Source organism: Peromyscus leucopus, chromosome 8a (genome assembly GCF_004664715.2).
Source record: "Peromyscus leucopus breed LL Stock chromosome 8a, UCI_PerLeu_2.1, whole genome shotgun sequence".
NCBI classification, from domain to species: Eukaryota; Metazoa; Chordata; class Mammalia; order Rodentia; family Cricetidae; genus Peromyscus; species Peromyscus leucopus.
The window spans coordinates 43,478,992-43,497,455 of NC_051085.1; the positions used below are offsets into that span (position 1 = coordinate 43,478,992).

At 43.2% G+C, this 18,464-nt stretch overlaps 1 protein-coding gene across 1 annotated transcript in view; it reads right to left on the reverse strand.

The window, feature by feature from the left end:
* LOC119086849 (nesprin-1-like) overlaps window positions 1-18,464 on the reverse strand; it is a 191,335-nt gene that overhangs the window by 162,837 nt on the left and 10,034 nt on the right. Inside the window, 10 exon segments of the mRNA XM_037200369.1 lie at window positions 630-770; window positions 1,812-2,006; window positions 6,913-7,056; window positions 8,988-9,170; window positions 9,910-10,032; window positions 10,414-10,599; window positions 16,126-16,263; window positions 17,363-17,545; window positions 18,294-18,388; window positions 18,391-18,445. Coding sequence (XP_037056264.1) covers window positions 630-770; window positions 1,812-2,006; window positions 6,913-7,056; window positions 8,988-9,170; window positions 9,910-10,032; window positions 10,414-10,599; window positions 16,126-16,263; window positions 17,363-17,545; window positions 18,294-18,388; window positions 18,391-18,445 — 1,443 coding nt within the window.

Below are 18,464 nucleotides of genomic sequence, written 5' to 3' on the forward strand. Positions count from 1 at the left end.
AATACAGCATCGCTTATCATGTGTTAAAAGTTTTGGTTATTTTTAAAGTATTTTGCTTATATCAAATATGTATCACTAAACGTTTTGACACATAACCTAGAATATGCTCTATTTAGTATGAGGTTTGTGAAAATGCAGCCCCGTGATAAGGTTCATCTTCATTTTTTTGGAAAACAAGTTTCGTGTGAATGACAAGGTTTTCTATTTAAAGTAGGACATAGTGTTAGCAGTGTGCTCAATGCATGTTAACTGGGCCATAGAATCAATTATACTACTGCGTTCTCTGTTAGGATACAGTACCTCCATGTCTATGATTGCTTTAGGAAGTCATACGGCCTTATAGGGACTTTCTTCAGGCTTTAATTTTCATGAATGAATATTTTTGTTTATATTGGGCTATAATTCCCATGAACTAATTTTTGCTTATCTCACTGTCAGTAGCTCAGCAGAGGTGGCAACATTTTGGGGGGGCACGTGTCTCACTTGACAGTCATAATTTATGGGATGAAAGCACTCAGTGATGTGCCCCTGGACCCAAATCCGATGAAGCCCCATCCTAATGGGGGTGGTACATGGAGTACTGAATCCAGCGAGAGCTCACAGCGGAAAGAAAGGTGAATGGGAGGTACCTGGTTAACAGACGCCTCTGTGTTAGCCACAGGTGACGGGGAACGACAGGCGGGTGGAGAGGAAATCTCACTGTTGGTCCCCTCCTCCCCAGACTCTTCAGTGACAGGTGACAGCAAAGTGTGACAGCGACCTGCAGTCATCTGCCCCATAAAATGTAGCCCAGAGGACATAAAAATCAGTTAGCTAATGTTAGCACAAAACCTCCACACACACACACAGCTCAGGACATCGTTATCCACCCAAGGTTGGAATGGCGGAGGCTACTTTACAGATTAACTCTGAGTTAGTATTTAAATGCACCATCGTCAAGTGAATATGGTGTTAGTACTGTTTCTAAAACAGACAGAGATCCATGGCCGCACATCACAGCCAAGAGTTTTGCTGTTGTTTAAAAGTGTCTCTATTTTTTATTGAGTGTATTTGTGTCTTTATAAAATAAGTTAAAAAAAAAAGCACGAGTCAAACAAGGAAAAGAGTATATGAAATAAAACTTGTGACGTCTTAAGTTGCAAGTATCCTAGGAAGACAAAAGCATCTAAAGTCACAAATGATCACATGGGTTTGGGTTGAGTTACATATTACTTAAGGCATGGCATAGGTGAGGAAAATAGCCATCACCAGAAGTCACTTGCAGTTACCAAAACACTCGGTGTATTTTAAGTTGCAAAATGTACGGGGAAATAATGGTACAAAAGATTAAATAGAGTCTCTTTTTTTTTTTTTTTTGACCCAAAACTAAACTTGGAATTCTCAATTTCCTTATTTTTCTCATAATAGCTTTTCTTCTATTTTTTACTAATGATGTGGTACATGCATATATGTATATATCCAACTTGGAAAACAGTTAAATATATGTGTCATGCCTCCCACGTCCTTGTGGTGTAAAGGAATTGTTTTCAAAATAAAGCATGCAGTAGGTCAGTATTATTGCAAGATTGCACATGAATGGCAGGCGAATCTTGGACTCCAAATCTAACATTAACAATTCCAACTGCCACTGTGCACAGGGTTAAAGATCAGCTCTGGCCCCTGGGCTGCCTCTGCAAATGTAGGAAACAGCTCCTAAATTCCAGTCTCCACGTTCTAAAGCTAGTCCCTAAAGAAGCGGGGCTATGCCTCTTAGGGACACCACCAGCTCCAGCCCAAACAGCAAAGCTAACAGGAGCAGACTTGATCCTTACCATGACCACGGAGGGGTGGGCCGAAGGTGTGGGGAGGAGCTCACGGTCCAGGTCCTCGGTCCCTTCCGCCAGCCCCTCGACCTCGGTCACGGTCAGCAGCATGGTGGCGTGCCTGGCTTTCATGGTCAGCATCTTGCATTTGGAATTCAAAGAGGCGATCTGCTCCTGGTAGCCCTTGATTTTCTGCGCCAGCTCCTGAGGAAACATTTCCCCCCACTGTGTCAGCGCAGCATCAAAAGGAAACAGTAGTGGCGTTCATCTTCCTGCAGCCCGGAGCCAATGAGAGGCGGAGCCGAGCCCTGCGCCGCCGCCGCCGCCGCTGAGCAGAGGCGGTCTGCAGCTGCCGGCTGCTGCACCTCCAAGCCCAGCCAGCCCAGCCAGACCACAGCACAGCCCGGCCCAACTCCAGACAGCACGCCCCGGGGCCAAGCTTGCACTGGCAAAGTGGGACTTGCAGAAGGGGTTTGAGCCCTGACAGGGGACCCCTATGTTATCACGAACTCCCCACACGAGGAGCTGGCAACTTTTAAAAAAATACCTGAAGCCTCTGAAATTTACCAGATGGTTCATGCCATGGAAATTAGGTCATGTGATGACTAAAACTAAAAAAAAAAAAAATTGCAATGCTCAGCTCTTATACTGACTACATCCAAGAGGTGGCAGTCACTTAGTAAGACAGGGTCACAAAGTAAACTGCTGTCTCCTGTGACCCAGACTGTTGTTTCTCATTACATATGAAGATCTGAATATTACATATGAAATCTATGATACCTTAATTTGTAACCAACTATGGAAATAATCCGTATAGTCTTGTCATCTTAATTTATATGCTGACTGACCTCCTAAATATGTCTATTCAGCCTATGCTCTTTCAGCAGACACATCACACCCTGTGTTTCTCTTATTTCAGAGCAGTGCTCTAAAGGAACATGCAAATTAATGACTTCTGATTTCATTTTGCTCTTGAAAGAAATTTTGAGACGTAACTGAAGCTTTCTGCTACTATACTCTGAACAGCACACAGCTCCTTAAACAGGGTTAACTACAGACCAGTTCTGGAAGTGTGGTGAGTCTAAATATTACAGCTATATTTTCTTGCTTGTATAAAAAATTACAACTATAAGATATTGGAATAACATTTCCTTGTATGCTTAACAGATTGAAAAAAAAAAATGTATGTCCTGAAATAGATAAAAACGCAGAACTGCTCCTCTTTCCTTTTCCTTGTGTTTGGTTGGTTGGTGTTTCATATAGAACTTTCTGTGACTGGGAATCAAGTCCTGGAATAAAAGTTGCATCCGTCCTAAAGATGCCACAGGGCTGATGGTTAGAGCTCCACAGACTATTGCCAGATCGGGGACAAGTGACCATAGACTGTCTTTAGTACCCTCAACATTTAGTATCCACCTCTGTGTGACCTAACCTCACGCTGACATCAGGTAAATCCTTTGGGATGTTTTAAGTTCTGACGATGGAAAGCTAAGACTCCTCAGACAACATCTGAAACCTATAGAAGAGGTCTTCTGGCTTTTCTGTAAGCACCTACCCGGCCTTCCCACTAAGGCACTTGAGAAATGCCTGGATTTAGGACTTCCTTTCATCCGGTGTGTTCTATAGCTACAATAACATCATCCTTTTCCACGGTGAACATGTTATAGGAGGGCTGCCCATATAATCCGAGTGCCTCGGGCATGGGCATCCATATATGGCACAAGGGTGAACTATCTCTTATTCCCTTTGAGGTAAGCCAGTGAACATCAAATTCTTTGTTTTCTTTTTCCGTGTGGGATGTGTGTGTGTGTGGGGGGGGTCAGGTAGAGAGGATGTTTTTGTTTTTTTTTTTTTTTTTTTTGAAAGATAAGAGTCTTGCTGTGTAAATTCGTCTGGCCTTAAACTCACAATCTTCCTGTTTCAGCCAGTGTGTTGGGATTACAGGTGTGTGCCACCACACCAGGCTAAATGTCAGCATTTTATAAAATGATAGTATACACCTCTCTCTCTCTCTCTCTCTCTCTCTCTCTCTCTCTCTCTCTCTCTCTCTCTCTAGCTGTTACTGTTGCTTTGTTTGAAAGTAAACAAAGGGCCAGAAAGTCCCACAGAATCTAGCCAGCAGCTTGTCAACTAAATACTACTTCATACTAGGAATTTTTAAACCAGTGTTTTAAAAAGCAGAAGTCATAAAATGTGGCCTCTCCTGTGGCTGAAAATACTTAATTAAATCTAACTTTTTGTTTGTGTGTTTGTTTTAAGGTGCCTTGCCTCTAAGAGCGAAGCGGAAGAATCTCATGAAGTCCACAGAGTTAGACATAGCCTTTGCCCACTGTGTGGCCACAAGACAGGTGACAGTTCCCTCCTGCTGTGTCCTGCATAGGCAATCTCTTGCTGATAGGGAGCGCCTTTCTGCAAGGTGACAATCTCAACTTTAGCATGTATGAAAGCCATCTGTGATCTTGGTCAAAAATGCAGCTCTGAGCTGGGTGGTGGTGGTGGCACACGCTTTTAATCCCAGCACTCAGGAGGCCGAGGCAGGTGGATCTCTGTAAGTTCGAGGCCAGCCTGGTCTACAGAGCGAGATCCAGGAAAGGCACAAAGCTACACAGAGAAACAAAAACAAAAAGTGCAGCTCTGAATACCACTTCCAGGACTTGGATTTTCTAGGTTTCTTCAGAGCCTGTCCTCCGCAGTCAACCCACATGGCTACAGAGCTTTCCCCTGTGAAACCCGCCTGCCTCTCCTGACTAAGGTAAATCCACTAAGATGAACCCCGGTGGTGGGTAAATGAGTCAACCCTCTACAGAATAGAATATGTGCGTGTGCATATTTTAATTTGAACTAGGAATGTGTGCAAATGATTATAGCAGTGGGTGCTTCAGGGCCAATGTCCTCTCTGAAGAAAGCAGCCCTGTGGGCAGTCCCCATCCTCAGGAGCACCACTTTGATGTCAAGTGCGAAGCTAAGAAGTCAGAGTGTTTTTTCCTATAGATTTAAAGTAGCCTGGGGTTTGGTTTTGTTTTTCAAATGAACCGCGCCTTTTGAAATCTTCAAAGAGTAAAAGAAGCACAGCTTAAGAGCACAGTTGTAACTGTATCAGACTCATTAAAACTGAAACTAGTTTCAGTCGATAAAACTAGTCAGCAAATACAGGAAACAACCCACATCCCAATGTTTATAGCATTATCACCGGGCTTTCTCCACTCGGTGGCGGGCGCTTCCCTTCCTGTGTTTGTCTTTTCTGTACAACGACCTCTGCGTGTGTCTACATCATTGTTTATGTGACACATCTTCTAAGCCACAGGATGAAGCTGACAGATCTCAACATGGAGGAAGGAGAACCTGTCACAGGATGAGGCAGGTCACTATCTGAGTCTGCTAGAAATTCTGCAAAGAGGTGGCTCTGTGACCTGGGATGGTCATTTCTTGTCTTGCACTACCTTCCTCTTTTTGGGTTGAAGTCACAGGCAGTCTTTTACAGTGCAAGGGAAAAGCTGTGGGGGAGGGGCATCAACATTTGAACTCCGAATACTGAATTTGACCAGCACAAGATTTGGGAGCTCAAGAGGTCACTTTTTTGAAAGTAGCTGTCTTACTGGTTTTCTCTTTCTTTCTTTCTTTCTTTCTTTCTTTCTTTCTTTCTTTTTTTTTTTTTTTTTTTTTTTTTTTTTTTTTTTTTTTTTTTTTTTTCTTTCTTTCTTTCTTTCTTTCTTTCTTTCTTTCTTTCTTTCCTTTCTCTCTCTATTTCTTTTCTTTCCTTCCTTCCTTCCTCTTTTTTTTCAAGCATATTATAGGTTGGTTGTTGTAAGGGCATTCACCTGTAACCCCAGCCCTTAGAAGTCTGAGGCATAAGAATCTAGAGTTTGAGGCTAGCCTGGAGAACTTGTCCCCTCCCCGTACCCCACTGCCCACCAAATGAAAAACCTAAAAAAAGCAACAAACCCAGTCTTCATAGGGTTGAACAAGAGAGATGTAAATTTCTTAAATTATTTTCAAAACATAAGCTTCAGTGATAGCCAATATTACTCCAGACAAATTACAAAAATATCTAGGTCATAATAAAAGACTTATGGAAACAGCATTTTTGGATCTTATGAAAGAGGAATAAAATAATATATGGCAAATCATAATATACCATGTAGATAGTGATTTCATTACCAGCAAGTAAAAGAAACAGCTAGCAGATGATGGCTGTAGCTGTAAAAATGAATATAAGCAGAATATTGATTTCGCCAACCACAGAAATGTACTATTCTGGTATACCATGTCAAGAAATCGTGTACTTGGATGTAGAAAGCAGACTTGAGATTTTCCATGCTTCAAGGGAACCTTTCAATCTCTGATAAACTTACTTCCATACTGGGGCCAGGAAGATTGGCCTAATGATACAGGTAAAACAGCAGAGAGAGGGACAAGCTAAATGTCTGTCCTTGGTGTTTAGCTGCCCTTGACCCTCTCTGAGTCACCCACCAAAATTGATGGAGCTTAGACTCAGTCCCAAGGGACAGTAAATTGACCTAATAGGAAAAGACAGGCCAGCAGAGGAAATTCCCTGCTGAATGTCACTGGGCTTTTGTCACTGGGCTTTGTCACTCCGGAGCTGTGAGTCCTGAGACCAGGAGTATGCAAGGAATGTGTCTGGGGTCAAGGTCATGGTGATGCCCAAGAGACAAGGAGGAGGCACCTTGGCATGAGGAACCACTGATGATTCTTGATCTTAGTGAAGGGGTCTAAGCAACAGACAAGTGCAAACGAATTTCCTGTAACATGACGCCCGCCACCCTGTGTAAGAAGGCAGACAACACAGCAGAGCGGTGAGCAGGGCTGTTTCTTAGAAGGCTTGAAAATAAGAATTGGGCTATTAACAGCTTCCTGCATTGATCTGTTTCCATGCATGGGGCACTTGGTGAGACACGTCACAAACAGCTCGTGGAGGCTGTAGAATGCAGGGGAATACCTGTGTTACTCAATAGCCTTCAAAATACAAAGACAGCCAAAGTGCCAGAATCAAGCAGATCCCCACAGAGCAGGGGGTGCTTTTCTTCCAGCCACTAAAGGAAGCTGGTTTCCAGTGCTCAGTGCCCTTGCCCTGCCCGCCCTTCTGCCTCACCTCGTGCCGAGAAATCTGTGCCTGCAGCTCCTGGATGTTACTGGTGGCCACGGGTTTGTCTTCGATCTCTCTGTGAGCCTCTTCTATCAGCTGCTGGAGATGCTTCATTTCCTGTTCGTACTGTTCATACTGTACCACTGCCTCCTTTGAAAGAAAAAAATGAGAATATGTTTTTCTGTGAAGTCACTGGGGCGTTTGGCCACTAACATTACCTTCTCCCAGTGCCCAGGAAATCAAAAGAGAGATGGGTAAGGTCTTTTAGACGGTACAGATAACTTTCAGTTAGATATATCAACTTTTATCTTTTTTGAAATATAATAGAATTATTAATGAAATCAATATAAACAAGAAGTCAGGAGTCTCTCTGTTCTACCTACTTAGATTGTCCAGCAGTGTTGTGGGATATTATTTTAAGATGTGTTACATTTGTTTAATGATGCAAAGATGTGTTGCATTCTTTTGTGTTGCATTTGTTTAACACTGTGAAGTTGTGTTACTCTGCCTGTCTAATAAAGAACTGAACGGCCAATAGTGAAACAGGAGAAAGGATAAGTGGGGCTGGCCGGCAGAGAAAATAAATAGAAGAAATCTGGGAGGAAAATAAAAAGAAAGAACAAGAGAACAAGGAGAGGAGGACATGAGGGAGTAGCCACCCAGCCATCCAGCCAGCCATGGAGTAAGAGTGAAAGAAAGATATACAGAAGTAAGAAAAGGAAAAAGTCTAGAGGCAAAAGATAGATGGGATAATTTAAGAAAAGCTGGCTAGCAACAAGTCAAGATAAGGCTGGGCATTTATAATTAAGAATAAGCCTCCATTTGTGATTTATTTGGGAGCTGGGTAGTGCCCCCTCCCCAGAAAGAGCCAAAAAAAAGTAAAGAAAACAACTAACAACACAGAGGATGAAAAACGGTGGCCAGCAAGCTGGACAATAGGCTTTCTTTATCTGTCTCTACAAGAGATCCTGAGTAATGGGTTGGGGAAATGGCTCAGTTGGTAAAGTGACTGCCAGGCAAGCATAAGGATCTGAATTCAAATCCCCGGTGTTAAAACAAAATATCACATCTGTAACCCCAGCACTAAGAGGTAAGGGGTCAGGGGTTCCCTAGAGCTCATTGGTGAACTAGCTTAAGCAAATCCACTATAGATCCAGGTTCAACCCAAGACTGTCTCAAGAAATAAAGTAGAGGGCAAGCAAGGAAGACAGTGTTGACCTCTAGCCTTCACATACATGTGCATGGACATTAACCCACACCACACCACACCACCACACCACACCACACACACACACACACACACACACACACACACACACACACACACACAAGCACCCACATTGTCATGTACATATACCATACACAAAAATGCAAAGCAAAATTTTAAAAAATGTTGAATAACAAGACATCAGCCAAGAGCTCCAGGAGCAGATAATATCAATTAAGCATGACCTGTAGCCTCAGGGCTCTGATGTCTAACAAATTACAAGGTCATGGATGATCAAAGATGGTTGTTCTGTTGGATATGCATGGTTCTAATGACATATAATTATTCATAAAGCAGGTGAGCACTGCTTTAAAGGGGAGATTATAATAAGTAGTGTTATTTCTTCATGGAAATGCTTTTTTTTTTCTTATTACCACAAGGGATTAAGAGATATGTTTAGATGTCCTTCTTAGGTCAGAAAATGCACAAATTAGCTGAAACATGAAAGTAATTGTGTAATATAGAACAGCAACCCCATACCACCATACCTAGATTCTTCTCAGGTGCATACACAACCACATACAAAATTGATGTCTATGAGTCATTCTTTATAAAAAAAAAAAAAAAAAAAAAGATAATTTTCACTAAAGGATAATTTTCAGAGAGCTTTCCCTGGGTTTTTGTGGATGATCCACACGATAGTCTTAATCTCCTGATTTTATATAACTACAACAGACTGTCAAATTTAGCACTCAGGGTGTTTTGATGGCTGAGCCCACACAATGCTAAGAAAAGCAGCCCATGACTCATGTGCACTGGCTCTGCCGGCCTGGGCCCGGCTGGCTGAACTTGCTGCACGGCTAGCTGCACCTGCCTGCATGATGTTGTACTGCTGGATGGCCGTGTGCTGCAGCTGGCTGGCTTCCTCCTGCAGCCGCAGGGCAGCGTGGCACAGAGGCAAGCTGGCGACCACGTCCTCGGGGATCCGGAGAGCACTCTGGCAGAGCTGCACGGCCTGTACCTTGGGCTTCAGTGACTCCATCTCTGACAGCAGATGCTGAGAGGGGCAGGATGGGGGCGGAGGAGGGGGGTTTGAAGCTTTTAGGAATTCCATCATGTATTGCATAAACAAAGACACTTCCCGAATTGTAGCTATGGGTCAACGCAGTTTGCAAGGAAGGTATGCTCTCAATAATGCATCTGTGTTAAGACTAGCATTGGGCTTAGAACACATTTTTCTTGTTATCCCGTTTTTAAAATATAGCCCCTACCACCCCGTTCATCTTAAATTATTGCATGTGTATGTATGTATTCATGTAGTGTTGGGGGTTAAATGCACATATGATTATACATATGTGTCCATGCATAAGGAGGTCAGAGAGAACAATCTCAGATATCATTATTCAATAGCTGGTAGCATTTTAAATGTTAAGACAGGATCTCTCACTGGCTGAGAGCTTGCCGAGTAGGGTAGGCTAGGTGGCCCATAAGCTCCGGGGATCCACCAGTTTCTTTCTCCCCTGCACTGTGTTTTTAAGCACAGGACACCCTGTCTTGTTTCATTGTTGTTCTTCTGACACAGGATCTCACTATGTAGGCTTTGCTGGCCTGGAACTCATGGAGATCCAGCTGACTTTGTCTGTCTGCCTCTCCCTCCCAAGTGCTGGGATTTAAGGTGTGCTCTACCACACCTGGCCACACCCAGGAGTTTTGGGGAATCCTATCCTGTGGTGGCAGGGCAGGACCTCTGAAGGCTGAACCATTCCCCCAGTCCATCCTCAATTCTTTTTGCTCACCTGTCGATGGGACAGTTGCTCCTTGAGACTAAGGCGCCCCACCTCTGGGGAAGTCAGAATTGTCTGGGCTTGTTCCAAAGCCGCCTGTAAATTTCTCAGCTCTCCTTCAAACCTTTTCATATCCTGGAGAACAAACCCCACTTGAACATCAATACATTGACTTGAAGTTCAACGCCACAGCTGAAGAACGGCACCATACTCAAGAAACTATCTCACCGTGGGTGAACACTTCCTCCCCCTGACAGCATGCCAGTTTTTTGTTTGTTTGTTTGTTTTTTGTTTTTTTTTGTTTTTTTTTTTTTGGTTTTTCGAGACAGGGTTTCTCTGTGTAGCTTTGTGCCTTTCCTGGAACTCACTTGGTAGCCCAGGCTGGCCTCAGACTCACAGAGATCCGCCTGCCTCTGCCTCCCGAGTGCTGGGATTAAAGGCGTGCGCCACCACCGCCCGGCTTGTTTTTTTTTTTTTTTTTTTTTTTTTTTTTTTTTTTTTTTTTTTTTTTTTTACCTTGGCTGCATCTTGGAGACTCTGCAAACGAACTCTGATCATCTGCCGTAACTCCTCGGTCTCCCGTCCTGACTGTGCCGCTTGCTGTGACATTTTTTCTGTGCAGTACACGTTGGCAAGGTATTGCACTCTCTCTGCCATTGCTTCCAGGTCACTGTCAATTTCTTCAGACTCTTCTAGCAGCGTCTAGAGTGAAGTGTTGATGTTTGTGAAACTGATACAGAGGCAGGGGGTTACAGATATGTACAGTGCAGTGTGAAGGCCAACAGAATAGAAAGGGGCCGAGGAGAACTAAGCTGCAATCCACGCTCGCCCTTGATGCTGTGGGAGCTTTTATGAGCATGGCACAATGCTTGACCATCTACCCCCTTGTGAATCTGCTTACAGGCTGTACATTGTTATCCCAATTGCAAAGAAAACAAAGCTGAGTGCAGGAATCTTAATAGCTTGACAAGGCCACTTGTTATTGAGTGTGGGACTTGAGGGTTCATGCTTTCTCACACCCAGCTCCTCCCCCCCCCCCCCCCATGAGGTAGGGGGATTCCAGCAGCTGTGATGCTTGGACAAACTGTGTGTCTCGATCACATCTCTGGGCCTGCCTTTCCCCACATTTACACCCAAGAAGGACTTTCCAGCTCTTGTGTTGTACGACTAAGATCTGACAGCTAGCAGAAACAAAAAGAAGCATGAGCATTGCAAACAAAAACCTTTTCGAACTTGTTTCAAGTAAGACAAGGAGGAAGTAGCCATTCGCAATGTTGAGGGAGGAGAAGCTCGATTCACTCAGTCTATACCACCTGCCGGTACTAACAATAATATTACAATACAAACAGACAACATACATAGACAGACGTGCATCTGAATATGAAAAAGAAAATGAAAGAGTGGCCATGTACTAAGGGATAATTTGAACCAAATGTGAAACAACTTGTTGAAAGGTTGAGATGAGGGTCCAATGAAGAAAGATGTCTGCATTTTAACAGATGAGGAAGGAGTGTGGTAGTTTCAGTAGGTGTGGCCCCCATAGACTCGTGTGTTTGAATGCTTGTCCTGTAGGTGGTGGCACTATTAGGAGGTGTGGCTTTGCTGGAGGAAGTGTGACAATGTAGAGGCAGGCTTTGAGGTCTCCTATGCTCAAGATATGCCCGCTATGGCTCACAGTCTCCTTCTGCTGCCTGTGGATCAAAATGTAGAGCTCTTAGCTCCCTCTCTAGTACCATGTCTGCTTGCACACTGCCATGTTTCCGTCATTACTATGACAGACTGAGGCTCTGAACTGTAGACCAGCTCCAATGAAATATTTTCCTTTATAAGAATTGCCGTGTTCATGGTGTCTCTTCACAGCAATAAAACTCTAACTAAAACAAGGAGAAAGGGAAAGATACTTCATACTGATGGGACAGCCCATGCAGGGCACAGAGGTGGGGAAACAGACTGTGCAGTTGGGGAGATGTATGATGAGTAGAAGAAACAGGGGTGCATTACTCTACTTAGATTATTTTCAGACAAAAGAAGCATTTTTCTTTCCACAATGAATATATTATATATATAAATACAAGAAAAATAAAGTATCCCATTATATCACGTCTTAGGCAGGGATGTCCAAACTTTTGACACTGTGACACAATGCTATCATTGACAAGTATGTTGAGGAACATTCATGGTTATCCTGGGATGCATGTAGACTGTGGGCTGAAGGCTGTACATGCCTGAAAGGATAACTATAAGAAATAATTGCTAGTACATCTGAGCATTTTTTTTTAGTTAGCTAAGAGCACAAGGTACCTCCTTATATCTCTTTTCCATTTGATTTTAGAACAAGTAGATTTTCTTTTTTTTCATATTTCATGTAATTTTTATGTAATACAGGTGAAAAACAAATTATCTCAAGAACAATACATTCATAACAACAATTGTTATAGATTAACAGAGTGCAAGCAAGCAAGATATTACAAGTAGATTTTCTTACACTGCATTTGTTTCAGGAGAATGAGGAGAGGGTGAACCCAGGCAGCTTTGCCCTCTAATGGAAACACCTGAGGACTCTCTAACACAAGCTCCCTCCTGGGCTTCTGAGTAGACAATAGTGGCTAAGTTGCTTTTTTTGGTCTAGGATGCAGTTAATCCAACCAGTTGCCATGTCACGAACACTAATGTCAATCATGCCTAGGATGTCTAATTCAGGCTTTGCTCTCTCTCTCTCTCTGGTATCTCTGTCTCCCCATCTTCAAAGAGAGGCCTGTCCTTTGCTGCTGCAGTGTAGAAGCTCCCCCTCTGCTCCCTCACACCAGCAGTCTGCTTTCCACGGCTGTACTGGCTTTCTGAAACCAAATCCTGGACTATCCATCTGCAGGGGGAGAGTATCGTCAAGGGCTTCAGGGTGCTTTTGACTTAAAGTCCAGGTTCCTGAAGACTTCCATCCACCCTTCTTATCAGTTGTTCTAACTTTCAAGTGTTCCAGGGCATCAAAGGCATTCTTCTGTCTAGCTGTTGGTACTTCCAGAAGACAGTGTGCCTCACAGGAAATGTGAGACTGGAGCAGGCAGCAGGGGCTGGGACTTATTCAGTGTCACCTGCTCCTAAGAAGCCTCCCTTGGCCCGCTTCTTCAGTCAGGCGGCTATGATTCCGAAGGTTCCTGGTACCTGGAGCCTTCCTTCTCTGCACTTACATATTCTAACTGTTTCTCTCTCTACCCCCGCCCCCTTTTTTGGTTTCGGTTTTTGTTTTTTTCATTTTTCGAGGCAAGGTTTCTCTGTGTAGCCCTGGCTGTCCTGGAATTCACTCTGTAGACCAGGCTGGCCTCGAACTCACAAAGATCCACCTGCCTCTGCCTCCTGAGTGCTGGGATTAAAGGTGTGTGCCACCACTGCCCAGCTTCTGTCCCTTTTTTAAATGGTCACCTCTGTGGGGACAAGGGACAGGGGAGTTTCCCTTCCATTTCAAATGCTTGTTAAAAATTTCTAGATGAGGAAAGTATTGCATAATTGTGTGTTAGGCAAAAAAGGAATGAATTAGCTCGGGAACTGTTAAAAAACTACTTCAGTTTTTTTTTTAATTGTAAAGAAGGATGAAGCTGCAATGTTTGTAGGAAAATGGGTGTCACTGGAAATAAATCTTACCAAGTGAATTAAGTCAGGAAGGTAAATAACACACATTTTCTCTTGTGGTTCTTGGACTTTACAGCTACACAAAATCAAGCATGTTTAGATGCCATGAAGGGAAAAACCAAAGTTCTCTTGGGAACAATGGAGACTGATGGGGAGGGGTAAAAATAGGGAGGGTGGGGTGCAGAAAGGCCCAGTGGCACTTGCTGCTCTTGCAGAGGACCCAGGTTCTGTTCCCAGCACTCACATGGTGGCTCACAACTGCCTGTAACTGAATTTCCAGGGGATCTCATCCATGCCCTCTTATATACATACAGGTATACACACACACACACACACACACACACACACACAAATGAAAATAAATAAATCTTAAGGAATAAGGAGGTAGCAGGATATAGGGAAATATTCTCAAAATATATTATATACATGCATAAAATAGACTTGCTTAACCCTGTATAATAATATAATAATAATCAAATAATTTAAAAAATCTCATCAGATAGGCATGGTGGCTTATGCCTATGGTTCTAACACTCAGGATTGCAGAGAGTTCAAAGCCAGGCTGGACCACACAGTAAATTCCAGGTGCTCCAGGGCTACCCAGCAAGACTTCATCTCAAAAGCCAAAAACTACAATGAAAAATCTTAATTCCTTCTGAACCCTGCATTATGTTCCACTACATGCAAAGATCTTACAAAAGCACTGTCTGACATTTGAATTTCCTTTGAAAGTCCACTCCAGGGTCATCAAGATGGCTCAGCAGGTCAACATCCTTGCTGCGCAGGCCTGATGATGTAGTCTAGTGATGGGACCCCACAGTGGGAAGATGGAACTGACTGATAGAAATTGTATCCTGATCAGCACATGCTCGTGTGCCTGAAGTCTCTCTCTCTCTCACATACACAAATAGATAAGAAAATCCCACTACAGTCACTGGATATCACATTAAATATTTTCAGCATTTTGGATTAAAGCCTCACGTGAGGAATCCAGGAAGTGAAATCAATAGGTCTGAGCCGTGCCATCTTTGATCATCCCCATATATAAAGGTGATTGCTCTTCAAATGATTTTACTGAATTTCCAGCATTGTTAAAAATATAGCAGCCAGGCAGTGGTGGCACACACCTTAATTTTGGCACTTGGAAAGCAGAGGCAAGCGGATCTCTGCATTTGAGTCCAGCCTGGTCTACAAAGAGAGTTCCAGGACAGCCGAGGGCTAACACAGAGAAACCCTGTCTGGGGTGGGGTTGGAGATGTAAAAAATAAAAAAAAAAGCAGTGTTATCTTGTCATTAAAAGTTAAAATTTCCTTTATCTTTTCTGTTCTTAAATCTGCATCTTTAGAGTTCTAGAAGTCGGTTATATTTCCTTTGTTTACCAGCTAATTTGTAACATTAGTCTAGTCTGCCAGCATCTAAGCATATCACACAGTAGATGACCAAAGCTGTCTGAGAGACACTTGTCTGTATCTTGGAGGAGTATACTGAGTAGAGAGATGAGAGATAGGGACGGGAATTTGAGCCATGGAAACATTCCAGGAGGAAAAAAATATCCAGAACCCAGAACCGTATCAGGTAGTAGGAAAAAAGGAAATTTACTTTCCCTTTGCAAATAGGAAAAATTTAACCATGTAAACTAAATGAAAACCAGCCTGTATTTTGTGGCAAGTCCTGTTAGAAATATGCATTTAATTCAATCGTAACTTACTAAAAGGATGAAGTAATTTCCAGAGAGTATGACCAAAAGAAAAAGAACATTTTTGTCTCCTAAGGTCAGAGGAAATGAAGTCATGTAGCCTCCGGGTGTGTGGATAGAGGGTCTGTTCTCAGCTGCTCTGACCTCCTGAGTAAGCCATGTGACTCAGCCCTGGCTGTAGCTGAGAGGAAGCAGGTATGAGAACCTGCCTGGAGCACCAGCGTGTGCCAGGAAGTGCTGGGTGTCTGCTCACAGCTGACTGACATAGGGACATTACTGGCATCCCTGTATTACAGGTGAGGAGGCATAACTGGGAGACAGTATTTTGTTCCATGGCACACAGTACTGGTTGATAGAGTTTGGGCTTTCTCTCCTTCCGGGTGTGACGCCTATCATTTCTCCACAAGCCCCTGTATCTTTTCATGTGAAAGAGTTTCCCCCAAAGAAGGTTCTACAGCAGCAACTACAATACAAAAACACAGGGACCATGGCATGGGGCTGACTGTTTTCAGGCTCTGGGAAAGGGTGGTGTAAAGAAAACAGAGGATTTGTATTTATATACAGTCTCGTGAACTCTCACCCTTAGCTACTTGTGATCAAACCAGAAGAGCAACTGGTTGTTTGTTCGTTTGTTTGTTTGTTTAAATACTGTTTTTAAAATTACATTGGGAGGGTGAATGTCAAGATCACATGGAGGGGTCAGAGGACAACCTTCAGGAGTCAGTTCTCTCCTACCACCATGTAGGTAGGACCTGGGGATCAAACTCAAGTCGTTAGACTTTGTGGCAACCACCTTTGACCCCCGAAACATTCTTTTTAGGTGGCACTTACAATCATTTTACACTGTGGTCATTTAAATTTTGGGTCGGTCTGATCAGTCAAATGAACTGTTTCTTTTCTGAAATTACCTGGTGTAAGATGTACTGTTCTCGGAGTTGGCTTGCAGAATTCCATGCGATGTTTCCATGCACCAAGACTTTAGCTTTCTCAATCCACTTCAGAATGGACTCAAGCATTTCATTGTATTCTTCTAAGTGTGATGACGCCTGAAAAGTCATTAACATTCAGATGAATGTAAATCCTATCGGTGAGTGGGAAATTCATCCCTACTCTGTGTCTTCAGATACAACCATCTCAGAGGATATCTATAACATTGAAAGGGATCCTGGAAAGTCACCTGCCTATGGAAAATCTTTCAAAGATTTCCCGGTGTCCTTAGGGTAAAAATTCAAGGTCATAGTGAGCTTGAGTTATTTCCCTTTTCCTCACTCTTCATTCTCATCTTATTCTTTTTCTTTTCTTTCTATCCTCTTCTACATTCCATTGAGTAAAGGAGGAGGCTGGCAGGGACTGCATCTTGCAGAATCTCAACACTACAATTCACACTCACCAATTTCTAAGCTGGGAACAATAGTAAGTACAGTGCCTGTTGTCCCAGTCTGGGAGGCAGAGGTAGGAGGATCAAGAGATCAAGGTCCTCCTTGGCTATACTGAGTGATTTTGAGGCCAGCTTAGGCTATATGAAAAAAAATTAAGACAAAGCTGAACTACTCATTTTAACTTTAACCTGATTGTAAGATTAATGATTAGTAGATTTGCAAAGGCCACTCTATAACTAAAAACTTAAGATGATGTATATAGGGATATGTATGTAACTTTAAAATATTTAAATCTGTCCTAAACTGAGTTTGTTTATTTGTTTTTTTTTTTTGAGACAGGGTTTCCCGTGTAGCTTTTGCGCCTTTCCTGGAACTCATTCTGTAGACCAGGCTGGCCTTGAACTCACAGAGACCCGCCTGCCTCTGCCTCCCAAGCACTGGGATTAAAGGCATGCACCACCACTGCCCGGCCCTAAACTGATTTTTATAAAACTCATTAGTGGATGGTTATTCTTCTTACCATTACATCTCCAGTTTACAAAGTATATACAGCCACGTCTATTCATTTGAAACTTTGTCAAAGTATAATATAGTTTGTTTTTAAACAAATAGAGGTTTATATATAAATCATAGAAACACTGTAGAAAATAAACCACAGTAAACTTCTTACATCATTTCTAGTAATGTCTTTTTATTTATTTTTCAAAAGAGAAATGGTAATAGTGTCTACCTTAAAGCATTTTGGTTACTAGCCTGGGGCCCGTACCTGGTTGAGTTTGGATAGCCGGTTCTCAGCCTGCCTGATAGTTTGCTGGTGGAGTTCCATCAGCTTTCCTATCTTCTTGGCCAATGGCTTGCCCAGCTGACCGTGCTGTTCTGAGAATGTTTGTACAGCAGCATCCAATTCCATTAACTTTGAATTACAGCCATCTAATTCTTCTCCCAGCATCTATACGGTCATCAACACGAAGGAACAAGCAATTACAGAAAATAATACATTTCCCAGGCTTTCCTAAGATCGGAAGGATTGTATTTCGGATGGTTTGTGTTAAAGGTGAGAATTATAAATAATCACGCTACCATGGTTTAGCGGTTTGCATCTCTTGGGTGAGAGCAGCAGAGTGGGGTGTGTTGTGAGCCTCACATCTGTTTCCCTGGGAGAGGACTGCTGCTGCCTTCTGCCCTACCCAGTGGGTTTGGGGCTGTTTAGCTCATCAACAGGGTGCAAACACAAGAGGTGACTGATTCACCTTGGAATTTATAAATTTGGACTTCTGGACCACCATGAATCTTTTGCTCTCCCATTACACATATATGCATGTATATCTATGTATTTCTATTACAATGATAAATTACACAGATGGACTGGTGTTATTACATTTATGTAGTGTCTTAACTCTCTCCTTTTCCCACTGGGTTTTGGTGGTTTGTTAAGAACTCTCTATAACCGGGTAACACTGATAGAGCAAAGCAGTTTAGCCAGCAGCCAGCAGCACCCCTTGCCCTTGCCTTTCCACTTTCCCCCTCTCCTTACCTTCTGGCCCCTCCTCCTTACCTTCTGGCCCCTCCTCCTTACCTTCTGGCCCCTCCTCCTTACCTTCTGGGCCCTCCTCCTTACCTCCTGGCCCCTCCTCCTTACCTTCTGGCCCCTCCTCCTTACCTTCTGGCCCCCTTTGCCCTCTGCCCCGCCCCCTTACCTTCTGGTCAGTCTTAGCTTGAACGAGATTGTCGGTTTTGGCTTTCAGCTTTGTTAGAATGGTGGTGAGATCTTTGGCCACCTTCTGGATCTGCGACCGAACTCCTGGCTGGTGGCCTTGCCCTGCTCGATTTCCTGTATCTTCTCTTGGATCTACAAGAACAAGTGGGAA